General features: G+C 39.0%; 1 protein-coding gene across 1 annotated transcript in view; it reads right to left on the bottom strand.

The window, feature by feature from the left end:
• Positions 1 to 1,890: 1,890 nt before the first annotated feature.
• Positions 1,891 to 14,865, bottom strand: part of LOC126369970 (lysosome membrane protein 2-like) — a 28,725-nt gene continuing 15,750 nt past the window's right edge. The window contains exons 5-11 of the mRNA XM_050014579.1: positions 13,439 to 13,586; positions 12,211 to 12,411; positions 11,617 to 11,741; positions 9,446 to 9,690; positions 4,565 to 4,680; positions 3,791 to 3,916; positions 1,891 to 3,221 (exon numbers count right to left, since the gene is read on the bottom strand). Of these exons, the coding sequence (XP_049870536.1) occupies positions 2,958 to 3,221; positions 3,791 to 3,916; positions 4,565 to 4,680; positions 9,446 to 9,690; positions 11,617 to 11,741; positions 12,211 to 12,411; positions 13,439 to 13,586 (1,225 nt within the window). The 3' untranslated portion in view covers positions 1,891 to 2,957. The remainder of the gene's footprint in view (positions 3,222 to 3,790; positions 3,917 to 4,564; positions 4,681 to 9,445; positions 9,691 to 11,616; positions 11,742 to 12,210; positions 12,412 to 13,438; positions 13,587 to 14,865) is intronic.

Raw genomic sequence — 14,865 nt, 5'->3', positions numbered from 1 at the left:
CACTGGACCACGGAGGCCGTTCGGAGGATAGGAATTAGCACAATTAACAATATACCTAATAAATAACTATTTTTTTAAAACATCGCTTGATGTATATTGTGTGTTGTGTCACACCCCGGACACTTCATACAAAAAACCTCGTTTTACGCAGACACTACATATTGACATTATCGTACACGCGCACCTGTGTGTGTGACGTCTGACACCATACGATTCAAGTCTAAACTATGTTCGAATTGTGAGGTAAACCTAGCTCAGACGCTGGTGGGGAGCGGAGAGTTGCCGTTCTATACGTAGTATTATTCCTTATTCTATCGTTGTGTATTGATTTTTATTGTCTCCGCGTACCGCGCCCCGCTTTTATCTAAACGCGCCTTAACTATCGTTTACTCAAAAGTATAACTATTCCTGATATAACTACACTAGAAAGGTTATCATAAATTATATTTTGTAAGTCACAATTTCTGTTTCTAATGTAGGGCAAAAATATATTTTATAGAAGTATAAGTAGTTCTAATAAATTCATTTATAACAAACATTATAGAAGGAAAAATTGAAGGGAAGAGAGGAAGAGGTAGACCTAGGATAACATTTACGAAACAAATAAAAGAGAAGGTGCAGGTCGTGTCGTATCGGGAGGTAAAGGTTTTGGCGGGAAGAAGAGAGGAATGGCGGTTACTCCACCGACAAGAGCGCAGCTCTTAAATAGAGAGAGAGAGAATAGGTAAATAAGTTTTCAGTTCTTTTTTATTGCATTTTTATCTTCTTCTTTGTCGTCAAATGTGCCATATAAAATGTAACTTTTCTATTGTTTCTATTACTTACTTTTGTTTATTCTAAATTGTACATTAGTATACTACAACAGTAATAATAATATTACTAATAACCAGCCACCACCACCACTACCGCTACCAGTAGTTACAATAGTACTGTTATGAAAGGCTAGCTCGCCGGTTTATTTAAAAGTGTTTGGTAATAACAAATGTTCAGGACCTCCGCGATACAGGGTTTCCCTAGTGCGGGGTCCGCCAGTAATGTATACATGTTTAAGTTTTTTTGATAAATAAACATATTCTATTCTATTTTATTCTAATAAATCATAAAAGTAAAATGAAAAAACAAAAAGAAGTTTATAATATAAAATAGCATCACATTGCTTTCAAATATAATAGAGACAAATTCAATGTAAAAAAATATATATTACAAAATTAAAATATACTTAAGTAGTCCACGCCAAACACGTTAGAAGTTAACTAATGCGGGACTTTCCATGCTAAATTCACCAAAAACAATATAGATGAGCCTGTACAGTTTTTTCTTCGTTTAAAAAATAAAATAAAAAATAAAATTGTTTATTTCGGATCAAAACAATTCACTCAAAAATTCATTCTTCTAATTTCACGGATAACAGGCCGTGACTTTTGCTGAGCTGAAGCCGTTTCGGCATTAGGTTAGACGTTATTTTACATACATACATACATACATAAACTCACGCCTATTTCCCACCGGGGTAAGCAGAGACTATAGAATTATTCATTATTATTTATGAATTATTTATTATTATTATTTTTTATTATTTATTGGAGGTTATTTTATTGTATTTTATTTTATAATCTATCCAATTATAATTTTGATTTGATTTGTTGTTTGCCACTAACATACGTAGTATGTATATAAGTTTATACTGTTACTTACAATTATGGATACATGGTCTAAAATAAAATTATTGATTTGATTTGATTAAATACCTATAATTATTATTAAGTAATTTAATTACCCAAGTATGTTATGTTAATTAATGTTGCGGCCGGAAAAAGTGGGTGGATCTTAATGAGAATTGAAAAAAAAAAACAAATACGCATAAGGTAATAAATACCCGGTAAATTATTAACAAAAATATACCTACAGGCAGGTGTTCATTAAAACTATTATCACTTTGTATCTTGAGCTAGAACTTAAAAACAACTAAGAATTCATATCACAAAATTGCTCAGCGGCTAACACTATTTAACAATGTTAGTAATATACAGGGTGTAAGACATTTTTTGTTTGTCGATTTACTGGATATGGCATTTAACTACTCACAGCCTGTATATTATTTATTATTGCATCGTTCCTGGACTGGGATCGATTAAAAGAAAAAATCGTTTAGCTGCTAAACTCAAGGGCATGTCGTAAAAACCGACAGAGATGTGTGTTTTTTTTTTAAGAATAACCCGGGTGAATACAATAGGCATCTCGCTCATATGCAACCCGTTTGATGTGTGCTGTCAACTTAATTCTGTCGAGTTATAATTCTGTCGGTCAATACGTATAACATTTTGGAAGGATTTTTTAAATTTCTGCCTAAAATTGTCTTGTGTTTTATAAATTTCTGTCGATTATTCTTATTTAATTTAACGCATAAACACTTTGGTACATAATCCACGTCCAAGCGCCTTTTCGAAATTCGAAAGTGGTTTTTGTTAACAAAACCTCGCAATAGACACGCTAGGCTCAAACCAGATAAAAAATTGTGGTCTCAATTTTTTGTCAGATTGAAATGAATTGAAGGAATTCGAGGTTTTGAAATCAGAAATCAGTAATCAGAATCATTTATCCAACGTAATTATAATGGATAAACTTGTTGAAGGTAACATTTTTGAATTTACGTCATTTCGCAAGATGTTGATGTGTGGCTGAGGAGAAGAAATGACAAGAAACTGCAACAGCAACACATCTTTTTGTTGAAAATAATCACATCAGAATGTGATTTTCCAAAAAGGCGCTTACGCAGTTTTCTCTATAAGCTGACAATAAGCAAGACAACCAAAGCTTTGAGCTCTTAGCGGCGTACATTAGCTTCCAGCACTCTTGTGGTATCCAGTTTCAGTGGTAGGAAGTACAGTATCCTTACTGTACGTAGTTCTATACAAATTCTCCGGCAAGATTTTCCTTTGAAAATTCTATCACAATCACTAAAACCCAGCGAACCCAGTGTTTTGTTTCGTTTCCATCAAAGGTTCTTGCACACTTATCACATTTTGTTTCACTACACTGGTTAAAGGGTACGTTATAACGTTATTTTTATATTGCTGTGACATGTACACGGCTATTGGATAGACCATTAGTATCACTGAGATAACGATAATAAGAACTTTTATTGTGGTGAGTACCGCTGGTCCCACTATGTAGATAAGATATAAGGCATAGTTTGAGTCGTCCGGAAGTGGTGGTTGATTCTGAAACAGAGAGGAAACATTTAGGCTCATTACATCCATTTTTACTAGACTCCAAGAAGACTGGCGGTTCTTGTGGAAAGTACCAAGATAGAGCAGGTGCAAGCGACTACATTTTTGGGTTTTGAATTAGTTGAGTGAGTTTATTAAGAATTCAATGCAATATTGACATTTTTAAGCCCAATATCATCGTTCACGCATAAAAGTAGCTCCATTTAGGGCCTTTGTGAGACTATCTGCTCTAGTGGCCATACTTTTGGGATTCCCATTCTCTGTTGTCTAAAAGACACACTTGCCGAGTCTTAAGCCAACGTGAGATACAATGGAAGTGGAATGCATGATTACGAACACCCCAGGCTACTGTGTACTCCTAAAACTACTGCAGCTTCTCACAACCAGTATAGCCGGGGAAAAGAAGCTGCAAGAAAAACCTCGGCGCTTCAGTTCCATGCTTTTCCGATGGAAAATTTCACTTGACATATCAACTCAGAATCATGAAATGAATTATTCCTCTCAGTATGCTTTACAGTGTCGATGACACCCTATATATCTTCGTGAATAGAACGTCTTACGATTTCCACGTATCCAATGGGCACCAGCATGTTGGAGAACTTGCCGGCCTCGTGGTGGAAGCTCAGGTCCTTCAACTGCAAGTTCATCTGTACCGGAAAGTAGGTCTCCAGCTCCATTGCGATTTTCTGGAACACGACATTTCACATAAGATCAAGACTATAATTCCAATTACTAAACAACAACAAAGAACACAAAACAATAAGAACAACAGCACAAAAGAACAACAAGAAACAACTAACAACAAGATTATTTATTATTTTTTATTAATGTAACATGAATGATTCGAAATTCGGCAAATATGCCTTCTGAACCTGTTGGTCCTAGCTACCATTTCATAAACGAATACTTAGTCGTTACATGAGCCATTTCAGAGACATCAATTGTAACTCTGATACCAGTAAAGGTAAAATCGATTGGTAGATTATATACGGATTTAGTGACATCGTAACGAAAACTTTGAGAGGTGATTCAGACCATGATTCTGAGTTGATATCAAGCGGACTGTTCCGTTACAAAACTATAGATATGAAAATAATTTAAAAACACAAAATTTAACATGAAGTTTCCGACGGAAAATTCCACTTGATATTAACTCAGAATCTGGGTCTGAACCATCCCCCTCAGTATTCGTCACGATGTCACTAACACCCAGTATAGTGATTTTTGTTATTATAGCACTCATCCGTGCTTAGGGGAATTCACAATTATTAATGTTTTTTTTTTAATTTTCTGTTTGTAGAATAATAAACTAAATTGTACTAAAGTAAACTTACGGGCTCAATAATAAGGTAGCAATTCATCGTTGGGTCTGGTGTTATTCCCTCGATACGATCGTACATCTCTGGACCCAGATCCAGAAATTTTACCTTGGTCAAGGCTACGGGTAGACCTGGACAAGAACATTTGTGGTTAAAAGAATCCTAAGCACAAGGATTTACGAAATTAGAATGAAGGAGATACCATATGAAACCTTATTGACAGGAGATGATTATCTATTAATTTGTGACGTATACCCTTATTGATTTAAAAGATGTGTTGCTGTTGCAGTTTCTTGTCATTTCTTCTCCTCAGCCTTAACATCTTGCGAAATCACGTACACTCAAAATTCAAGAATAATACATTGGCCTTCAACAAGTTTATCTATGACAATTACGTTGAATAAATGATTTCTGATTTAATTCGCATGGGTAATAATATATATATATATATATATATATATATATATATATATATATATATATATGTCGGCGTTAGTTATGAATTAAGAAGAGAAATTGATCAAATCGGAAAATAAAATGAAGTTACATCACTTCCGTCATGAAGTTGCAACGCTCCGACGACAGGTGGCCTACGGGCAGAGCTGGCAGAAGTCGAGAGAGTCACTACAGAGTCGTCGTGTCGAGCGGACGTGTACTGCCGTTCTAGTCGGGCAGTCTACTGCGAACCATCGTCATGAGCGGACGTGTCGAATAATTACGAGGAGTGCTATAGTCGCTCACCTATAACTTGTAGGGACGTCAAGAAAGTGTGATCGGAAAAGAGCACCTAGCAAGTACGTTCACATGTCCCGATGATTCGGTCCGAATATAGGAACCATGGGTGGTGGAGGGCCCCGTCTCTCTAACGCCCTTAGGCGCGCTAGATTACGAGAGACTGTGTAACCGTTACGAATACGGTGACGTTGCCGTGAGTGTGTACCTTATGCTGTGACTTTATCTAATCGTGATACATAAACTATGTGGAAGTAAATAAAATGATTGTGATACTAATGACGGCCATTATTGTCTTCTAACGCCCACCCTTCTGACACATCACCACCACTATTACGACATCAGAAGCGGGATTAGTGAACTTGGATGAAGACAACGTGATGTGACGTACACAAGACAATGCAAGTTTCGATTATCACAATCAGAAGAAGATTATGATGATTATCACATTCGTGTGACCACGTGATGAAGATGCCAAACCTGAATTTGGAGATGGACCTGACTTTGAATTGACCTGGACTTTGTTAATGATCGGCATCACTACATGCCGTAAGATATGATGGCGTGAACATCACAATATTTCCATAATGTGTGCAGTCGTGTTTGGAAATTATGGTACCTCAACTTGGAAACTGTTATTACGGTGAGTCGTTTTCATACTGGAACCTTATTGTTATTGACTTCATTTCTGGGTGAATTTCCGTTTCTAATAATGAGGAAATTGATTTTCTAAAAAAAAATTGACGAGATATATTGTGTCAATTCGTGTCAATCATACCGCGTTTTCCAATCTGTTTTCATCATCGTCAAATCTTTGTATTTTGGTCTAAAAATATTTCGAATTGATGTAGACACGCTTAACCTGCGTGGTCAAAGTTGTATTTCCTCACTCCAAGCAAAAAGAAATTAATTATGACATGATAATTAAGTCTCGTTAAATAACGTGTTTTGTAATCTACCGTCATTCATCAAATCTTTCAATATTCAACATTCTTTATTGTAATCTTTTTTAAACTGATTGAAAGAAAGTCATGTGAATACGATAATACAGTGAATTCTTTTGTTTCATGTCATAACTTGGTTCGGCAACTGGTGGATTGCAAGCGGCGATGCAAGTGGCGCGGGCTGAGCTGTAGCTGTGTAAATTGATGACATCACGGCAGCGCGTTGTATACCAGCGGGACTTGCTGCGCTGGTGCTGTTGAAGACCTAAACCATGTCACAAGACCAGTGGTTGATCTTTTATTGGAAATTCTTGATAAGTCCTGGTGAGTCGTATCTGTTTTACCTGATTTAGGGAAGTTTTAATAGGATACAAACGAATATAGTGCAGAAAGTTATCTTTTTTTTACTTTAGTTAAATTAGAAATCGTAATGAAGTGAAGTAAACATTGCGAAGTAAAATGATTTGGATTATGATTAAGTGAAATGGGACTTGGAAAAATGCCTCGAAGCGAATTGCCTGAGTTAAATGTTACTGATTTAGAGAGTGAATAAGATGTTACACGGCACACATACTTTGGTATTGTTATTTTCTCTTTTGTTGTTGTGCTGCATTTCTAGCGTAGTCGTAACTGCAGTCCCGTTAGAGGCTGTTCAGGGCGCGGTGTGCGACTGGAGGTGTGGTGATTGTTTAGGTCCATGGGGACCTGGTTTTAGTGGTATATGATTACCTTGAGTTGACCAATGGTGGTCTGTTATGAAAGTGGCAAATGGTTGCCAATGTTATCAAAGATGCACTGTGGCTCCAGCGTAGTCGTAACTGCAGTCCCGTTAGAGGCTGTTCAGGGCGCGGTGTGCGACTGGAGGTGTGGTGATTGTTTGCGTCCATGGGGACTTGGCTGTTGTGGTATATGATTACCTTGTTGAGTGACCAATGATGGTCTGTTATGAAAGTGGCAAATGGTTGCCAATGTTGACTTACCACCGAGTATTTATGTGCCCGTGTATGTGTGTGTTTAATGAACATGTTTAATGAACAGTCTAAGACATTTGACATTTGTTTTTTTGACCATTACTTGTTGATTGAGGCATTCTTTCTAATTGTTTACTCGGTGTGGTGATGCACACGGGCAATCCATTTGATGGATATGCGTACTGAACTCTTATGTAGAGTCACAAGTAGAGCTCATGTAGAGTCACAAGTAGAGCTCATGTAGAGTCACAAGTGGAGCTCATGTAGAGTCTCAAGTGGAGCTCATGTAGAGTCTCAAGTAGAGCTCATGTAGAGTCTCAAGTAGAGCTCATGTAGAGTCTCAAGTAGAGCTCATGTAGAGTCTCAAGTAGAGCTCATGTAGAGTCTCAAGTAGAGCTCATGTAGAGTCTCAAGTAGAGCTCATGTAGAGTCTCAAGTAGAGCTCATGTAGAGTCTCAAGTAGAGCTCATGTAGAGTCTCAAGTAGAGCTCATGTAGAGTCTCAAGTAGAGCTCATGTAGAGTCACAAGTAGAGTTAACGTAGAGTCTCAAGTAGAGCTCATGTAGAGCCACAAGTAGAGCTCATGTAGAGTCTCAAGTAGAGCTCATGTAGAGTCTCAAGTAGAGCTCATGTAGAGTCTCAAGTAGAGCTCATGTAGAGTCTCAAGTAGAGCTCATGTAGAGTCTCAAGTAGAGCTCATGTAGAGTCTCAAGTAGAGCTCATGTAGAGTCACAAGTAGAGTTAATGTAGAGCCACAAGTAGAGCTCATGTAGAGCCACAAGTAGACCTCGTGTAGAGTCACAATTAGAGCTCATATAGAGTCACAAGTAGAGCTCGGGCAGAGCCCTTTATAGAATCTCATGTTAGGTCAGGAATGACCGAGCGAACTTGGATACTGTGCTGTGGCATATTGGTTCAGATTAACACACGAGGACGTGTGTCACGCAGGATGGCCGTGTCGGCGTTAGTTATGAATTAAGAAGAGAAATTGATCAAATCGGAAAATAAAATGAAGTTACATCACTTCCGTCATGAAGTTGCAACGCTCCGACGACAGGTGGCCTACGGGCAGAGCTGGCAGAAGTCGAGAGAGTCACTACAGAGTCGTCGTGTCGAGCGGACGTGTACTGCCGTTCTAGTCGGGCAGTCTACTGCGAACCATCGTCATGAGCGGACGTGTCGAATAATTACGAGGAGTGCTATAGTCGCTCACCTATAACTTGTAGGGACGTCAAGAAAGTGTGATCGGAAAAGAGCACCTAGCAAGTACGTTCACATGTCCCGATGATTCGGTCCGAATATAGGAACCATGGGTGGTGGAGGGCCCCGTCTCTCTAACGCCCTTAGGCGCGCTAGATTACGAGAGACTGTGTAACCGTTACGAATACGGTGACGTTGCCGTGAGTGTGTACCTTATGCTGTGACTTGTGATACTAATGACGGCCATTATTGTCTTATAACGCCCACCCTCCATTCTGATGATGCTGTTACGACATATATATATATATATCCTTCCCAGCCGTATTCGGCCATGGCGACAAGTCCCCAATCTAGGAACGCCTAAGATGCGCTCTTATATGGCTGACGTAACCGATCCGGTAATAATAGGCTACTTGACAACCTAGTCAAATGACATACTTTTTACGGAACGTCAAAACGGAAGTTTTATTTGGAGTTTGTATGGAAATATGACGTCATCAACAAAAGCAATCAAACGAACACATTGTTATAGGTACTTAATTCGTAATTAAAATTCGAAAATAAGTCGAAAAGAAAAAATATATTGATTTTTGATCATCCTAGACTGAATGCTATAATTCATTTTTGATCCAGTTAAGTGCCCAATAGTACAGTCATGAGCAATATAATGTACCCACTTTAGGACTCTGTCGCACTAACTTATTTGACATTCAGTGAGGCTTACAGTTCAATTTGGCAAAAAAGTTAATGTGACATGGTACCAGAGTGTATACATATTAATGCTCGTGACCGTACGTTACCAATTGTACAAAGACGTGTGTTCGTGTGTTATTTGGCTAGGATCTTTGGGAACTTGACTATTTTTTTTAAAGAACGTCTAGGGATCCTGTGCCGAGGTTTTTCTTGCAGCTTTCCCCGGCTATACAGGATGTGAGAAGCTGCAGTAGTTTTAGGCGGAAGAGACGTTCGGTATGTAAAAGTAGACGATTCAAAGTGTAACTCTGTTACATACTGAATAAAGATATTTTTGAATTTGCAAATATTCCTACCGTAAAAACAAGCGCTTAAATCCAACACTCGGTTTTTGGTGTTATTTTTATCTAGGGTATAGAAGCTGTCGCTAAGATTGAAGACCAGTCCATCGGCTCCATTATCCAGGACTATTTTCTTATCGAAAGTCATATCAAGAAGCCTGCAGAGTCCGTTCCTGAAGATCCTTAAAGGTGTCTCAGGAGTCATGGGGGATGGGTAACCCACGCCTTCAAATGCATTCTCAAAATCGTCGCAGATTTCACTGAAAATAATTCAAAGGTTTTATGCGAATGATGAGTCTAGCTTCTTCTATCGTATGGGTTGTGAAGTGGATTACCAACCTCAACAACCCTGGTGTTAGGGTTACTATTGACCTCATAGATTAGGAACACCAGGTATGCTCAAAAGTGACACCTAGCATTTCAAGGTTAGCCCAGCTGACGTTAACCCACCCTGCGTTGCCATTTCGTAAAAAATAAATTACCCACATCCAATTTACTTTGCAAGGAAATTTTGAATTTTTAGTAAAAGATTTACGTACAGTTTTATTGATTTTTATATAATATGTGACAAATAATAGTAATTCACTTAATTTTCAAGAATAAAAGTTATGTCCTTGGAATATTGGAGATACCAATTTAATGGTAACCCTTACGTCATCAATGACGGCTTGTCGTAGGATTGAGCATACCTGGTCTTTTTATACCATGCATGTAACGACTTCGTATGTGTGGCCTCATTGGCGTAGATATTTTTTTTTATATTGTAATCACTAAGTTAAGTTAAGTTTTGGGGCGGAAGGCAAGAGGGAAACCACTGCCCTATTTTTCCCTAAAAAGTAGCATGGAAATGCTGCATCGACAAGAGCGTGGCTCTTAAATTGATGATGATGAATCGCTAAGTACTTACTGAACTGTTTGTGGCTTGTTATTGTTCAAATAGAAGTGGGAAAAATAAAACCTATTGATTATAATTATACATCAATGGAAAACTGTGACCTGTCTTGACAAGGTAGAATTTATTTCCAAGATCTTTGTCTACAGTTAGGTAGACACAATACAAGCTAAAGGTGACTGAAATACTTAATAGTCAGGTAGAAACAATAGATTCTCTTAATGCATTTGTATTTTTTTTTAAAGAGCTGGACAGAAAATTGAGGAAACTTTACAAAATTCTGTCATAATATTATGATTAGGTCAAGAATAGAATGTCATGCACCTTTTTTGCGGTAGGTTTCCCTATGACAATGTATTTTTACTTGACAGTAAGTGAAGATGCCATACTCGCGTAAGTGGGAGCGTAAGTAAGCTCCTAAGCGGTTTACCCATACCAATTGGATAATTAACAGTTTTCGGATATTTTAAAAAAAATACAGACGCTTATTTTATACCCCTTAAAAAATTTTTGTGTTTGTGACATCGTAACGAATACTCAGGGGGATGATTCAGATCATGATTCTGAGTTAATATCAAGTGAAATTTTCGTCGCAAAATTCATATTTTTTTTAGTTTTTTTATTTTCAATTCTATATTAGTGCGATGGAAAATTCCACTTGATATTAACTCAGAATAATCAGCTGTCACTTACACCCCGCGCAAGTATATACGGTAGCCATACAAGTAGGTATGGGTGTTAGTGACACCGTAACGAATACTGAGGTGGATGGTTCAGACCATGATTCTGAGTTGATATCAAGTGGAATTTTCAGTCTGAATATTCATGAAAATTTTGTGTTTTTTTTATTATTTTTAGTTCCATATTTTTGCGACGGAAAATTCCACTTGATATCACCTCAGAATCATGACCTCAATCACCCCTCAAAGTTTTCGTTAGGATGACACTAACACCCTGTATATTAGAAAAAACCATATTTCTCTTCACTAATTTCAAAGTTCGCGCAAAAGCGGTTGGTCACGTGACATTTTGCCCAGTGACGTCACACGAAGCTCAATCATGGCGGCCCGTGTTTCGAGTCTTGTAATACACAGATAAAAAATCGCATTCTTATTTTGTAAAAATAAAATATTTAAAAATGAATTTAATAAAAAAGCTATCGGGTAATTATCATTAAGTAACTGATAAACTACCGACATATCTCATATTTTATTCTTACAAATGTCAAGTAGCCAATTGTCCATGATGCCATGTCAATATACTTATAATACGAAGAACAAAGAAAAATTGTTACCAGTTATCAGCAATTTCTAAATTTCCCATGGCAAGTTTTTTATTTCCGTTTCTTGACTTAATCATAAATTTGTCTTTATCTGTGGCGCTTACTTCCAAACGGTTTTGCGTCTGCTTGTCATACAACTGTAAGAGAAACCTGTTTTAATAGGATAGAACACAGCGTCAGGGGATCTAAAACGTCCACATTACCATTGGGCCTGAAAAGACCACCTCATCAGAGAATCTAAAAAGGCCACAGATAGATAAGTAGATAAAATACAGAGATAAGGACAATATTACGTATACAGAAAAGCACAACAGGCGGCCTTATGCTCATGCAGCAATTTCTTCCAGGCTAACTTCACAGCACACAGCACAGCGTCATGCAATAGTGCAAACTATGTGAGGAGACTTCTTGGTTATTTTTCTAATAAGTACTTATCGTGTGGATTGTGAGGTGGATTACCAACCACATCAACCCTGGTGTCAGGGTTATTCATTATTGAGCCGCCAAAGGCCCCTGACATGTCATTTTTTCTAATAGAAAGTTAAAATGTATGCAACAACTATCTACTAAAATGAAGGACCAATTAATTGACTTCTCATTACTTACTCGATCCAAAATGCCAAGCTTGTCGAAGTTGATGAATCCTGGTATGACCGTGTGTGCGAGTGTGACCAGGGGATCAGGGTAGCCCCAGAGGTAGGTGCTGGCGTCGGTGGTCACCACAGGCCTGGTGTGCAGTTGTCCAGCCAGCAGCTTGAACGCCACGCGCGTGAAGTACGGGTATGAGCTCACCATCGAGGATATGCCCTGGGTACATAAGAAACGTTTTAAGACTTTTGTTATACTTGCTTAGTTTTTAAAACTTTAAACCGTTCCGTTACAGGATTTGTCAGTCTTTTTCTCTTTTTGAGTTATTGTAGATTTGCCGCAGATGGCGTTAACTACTAGGCCGGACAAATGGAGAAGAGATTTTTTCCACATAACACCCCAGGAAGAGGAAATTGTAAATGAACAACGCTAGACGCTGCCATGATATCCACGGCGCGCAAATTATATCGCGGGTTTCGACCATGAGCCGTACGATGTATATCTACGTAGATAGCATCTTTGCGTTTATTGAGATTAACCTCTGACCTTAAAGACGATGCTGATATAGAACGAGAGCATAGAGCACTGTCTGTGAGAGCCAATATGATTGCCCGCAGGTTTGTTAAGTGTTCTGCGGCGGCAAAAGTCACCCTGTTCCGCGCTTATTGCACTTCATTCTACACATGCAGCCTGTAGGTAAGTTATACTCAGAAACAGTGGTCTACGCTACGTGTACAATATAACAACGCTTTCAGGGTGTTGATGGGGCTGCCCCGGTTCTGTAGCGCGTCAGGGATGTTTGCGGAAGCTCGGGTAGATGGCTTTTACACTATTATGCGCAACCGCGGCACGTCTCTGGTACGCCGGCTCCGGGCTAGCTCCAACTCCATCTTGAGCATGATCGCGAGCCGGTTCGACTGCCCCTACGTCATCCACGCATGTATGGCCCACGCGCCGAAATGTATATATGACCCATTTAAATAACTAACTAAACTAAAAGAGTAAGTATAGGAAATTACTAACCATTGTATGTTAATTTTAAGGCAATTTATTTATTTAATTATAATTTATTAAATGTATTGAATTGTATGGGACTGGTTGCCTGAATAAAGAATTTGAATTATTAATTATTATTATTGGTCGAAGCCCTCGAAATTCTCGTCGCGCGCGGCGTGGTTGTCATGACGACCTTGCTGTATCTACATCATGGCAATAGAGTTATTGAGTTCGATCGATGACGTCGTACCAGCATAGGGAGGTTCGGCATTGTGACGTTGACCAACTTGGGGTCAGCGACTGACAGCTCTGGCATGAAGGTCACCTCCGGTCGTGGCGCGTACCGGATCACGCCGGCTGCTTCGTCTATCTGCAGGTCGTCGTTGTAACGGGTCTCGCTGGAAAAAACACACATAAGATCACGTCTAATCCACTTACTACGATCCCCACTTTCCCTTCTTCCACTCATTAAAGACTTCATGCATGCTCGCCGGTTTAGAGTACTCTTGACCTGGCCTTTCTTTAAAACATCCTGGATCTGATCGTGGTAGGTATGTACGCCTTGGCCTTTCTCTTCCAACTGCATCATAAATCAAATTGCATTAACTACCTACTTGGCTACAAAAATGGAGAGTAAAGACCTACGGGTAACTGGAAAACTTGAACCCTTTAGCAAACCAGCTCTATCTGCGTTGATTCAAGTACATGTCGTAAAATCATCATCAGAATGGAGGGTGGGCGTTAGAAGACAATAATGGCCGTCATTAGTATCACAATCATTTTATTTACTTCCACATAGTTTTTGTATCACGATTAGATAAAGTCACAGCATATGGTACACACTCACGGCATCGTAACGGTTACACAGTCTCTCGAAATCTAGCGCGCCTAAGGGCGTTAGAGAGATGGGGCCCTCCACCACCCATGGTTCCTATATTCGGACCGAATCATCGGGACATGTGAACGTACTTGCTAGGTGCTCTTTTCCGATCACACTTTCTTGACGTCCCTACAAGTTATAGGTGAGCGACTATAGCACTCCTCGTAATTATTTGACACGTCCGCTCATGACGATGGTTCGCAGTAGACTGCCCGACTAGAACGGCAGTACACGTCCGCTCGACACGACGACTCTGTAGTGACTCCCTCGACTTCACGCAGCTCTGGCCGTAGGCCACCTGCCGTCGGAGCGTTGCAATTCATGACGGAAGTGATGTAACTTCATTTTATTTTCCGATTTGATCAATTTCTCTTCTTAATTCATAACTAGCGCCGACATACATAACAATTTTTTTATCAATTTCGTTTAAACTGTACTAAAGCAAACGAAAAAGCCAGGGATTGGCAATGTTAACGAAATTTATAAATACATAAACACACGCATACTGCTTCTCACCGAAGTAAGCAGAGGTTATGGAATTCCATTTGCGTCTTCTTCTTATCGTGTGGGTTGTGACCTCATCAACCCTGGTGTAAGGGTTATTACTAAGCCGCCATAGGCCCCTGATATGACTCATGTAACGACTACATACTTACATCAGTAAGTAGTAACTGGGACCAACGGCTTAATGTGCCTTCCGAAACACGGATTAAGTATCTTACTTTCGGACAATCAAGTGATCAGCCTGTAATGTCCTAGCCAAACTAGGGAGTACAAGGTGATTTTTGTGATATGTC

This window comes from Pectinophora gossypiella, chromosome 10 (genome assembly GCF_024362695.1).
Source record: "Pectinophora gossypiella chromosome 10, ilPecGoss1.1, whole genome shotgun sequence".
Taxonomy (NCBI): domain Eukaryota; kingdom Metazoa; phylum Arthropoda; class Insecta; order Lepidoptera; family Gelechiidae; genus Pectinophora; species Pectinophora gossypiella.
The sequence above is the reverse complement of the archived record's forward strand: the minus strand, read 5'-3'. Positions and strand labels throughout refer to the sequence as shown.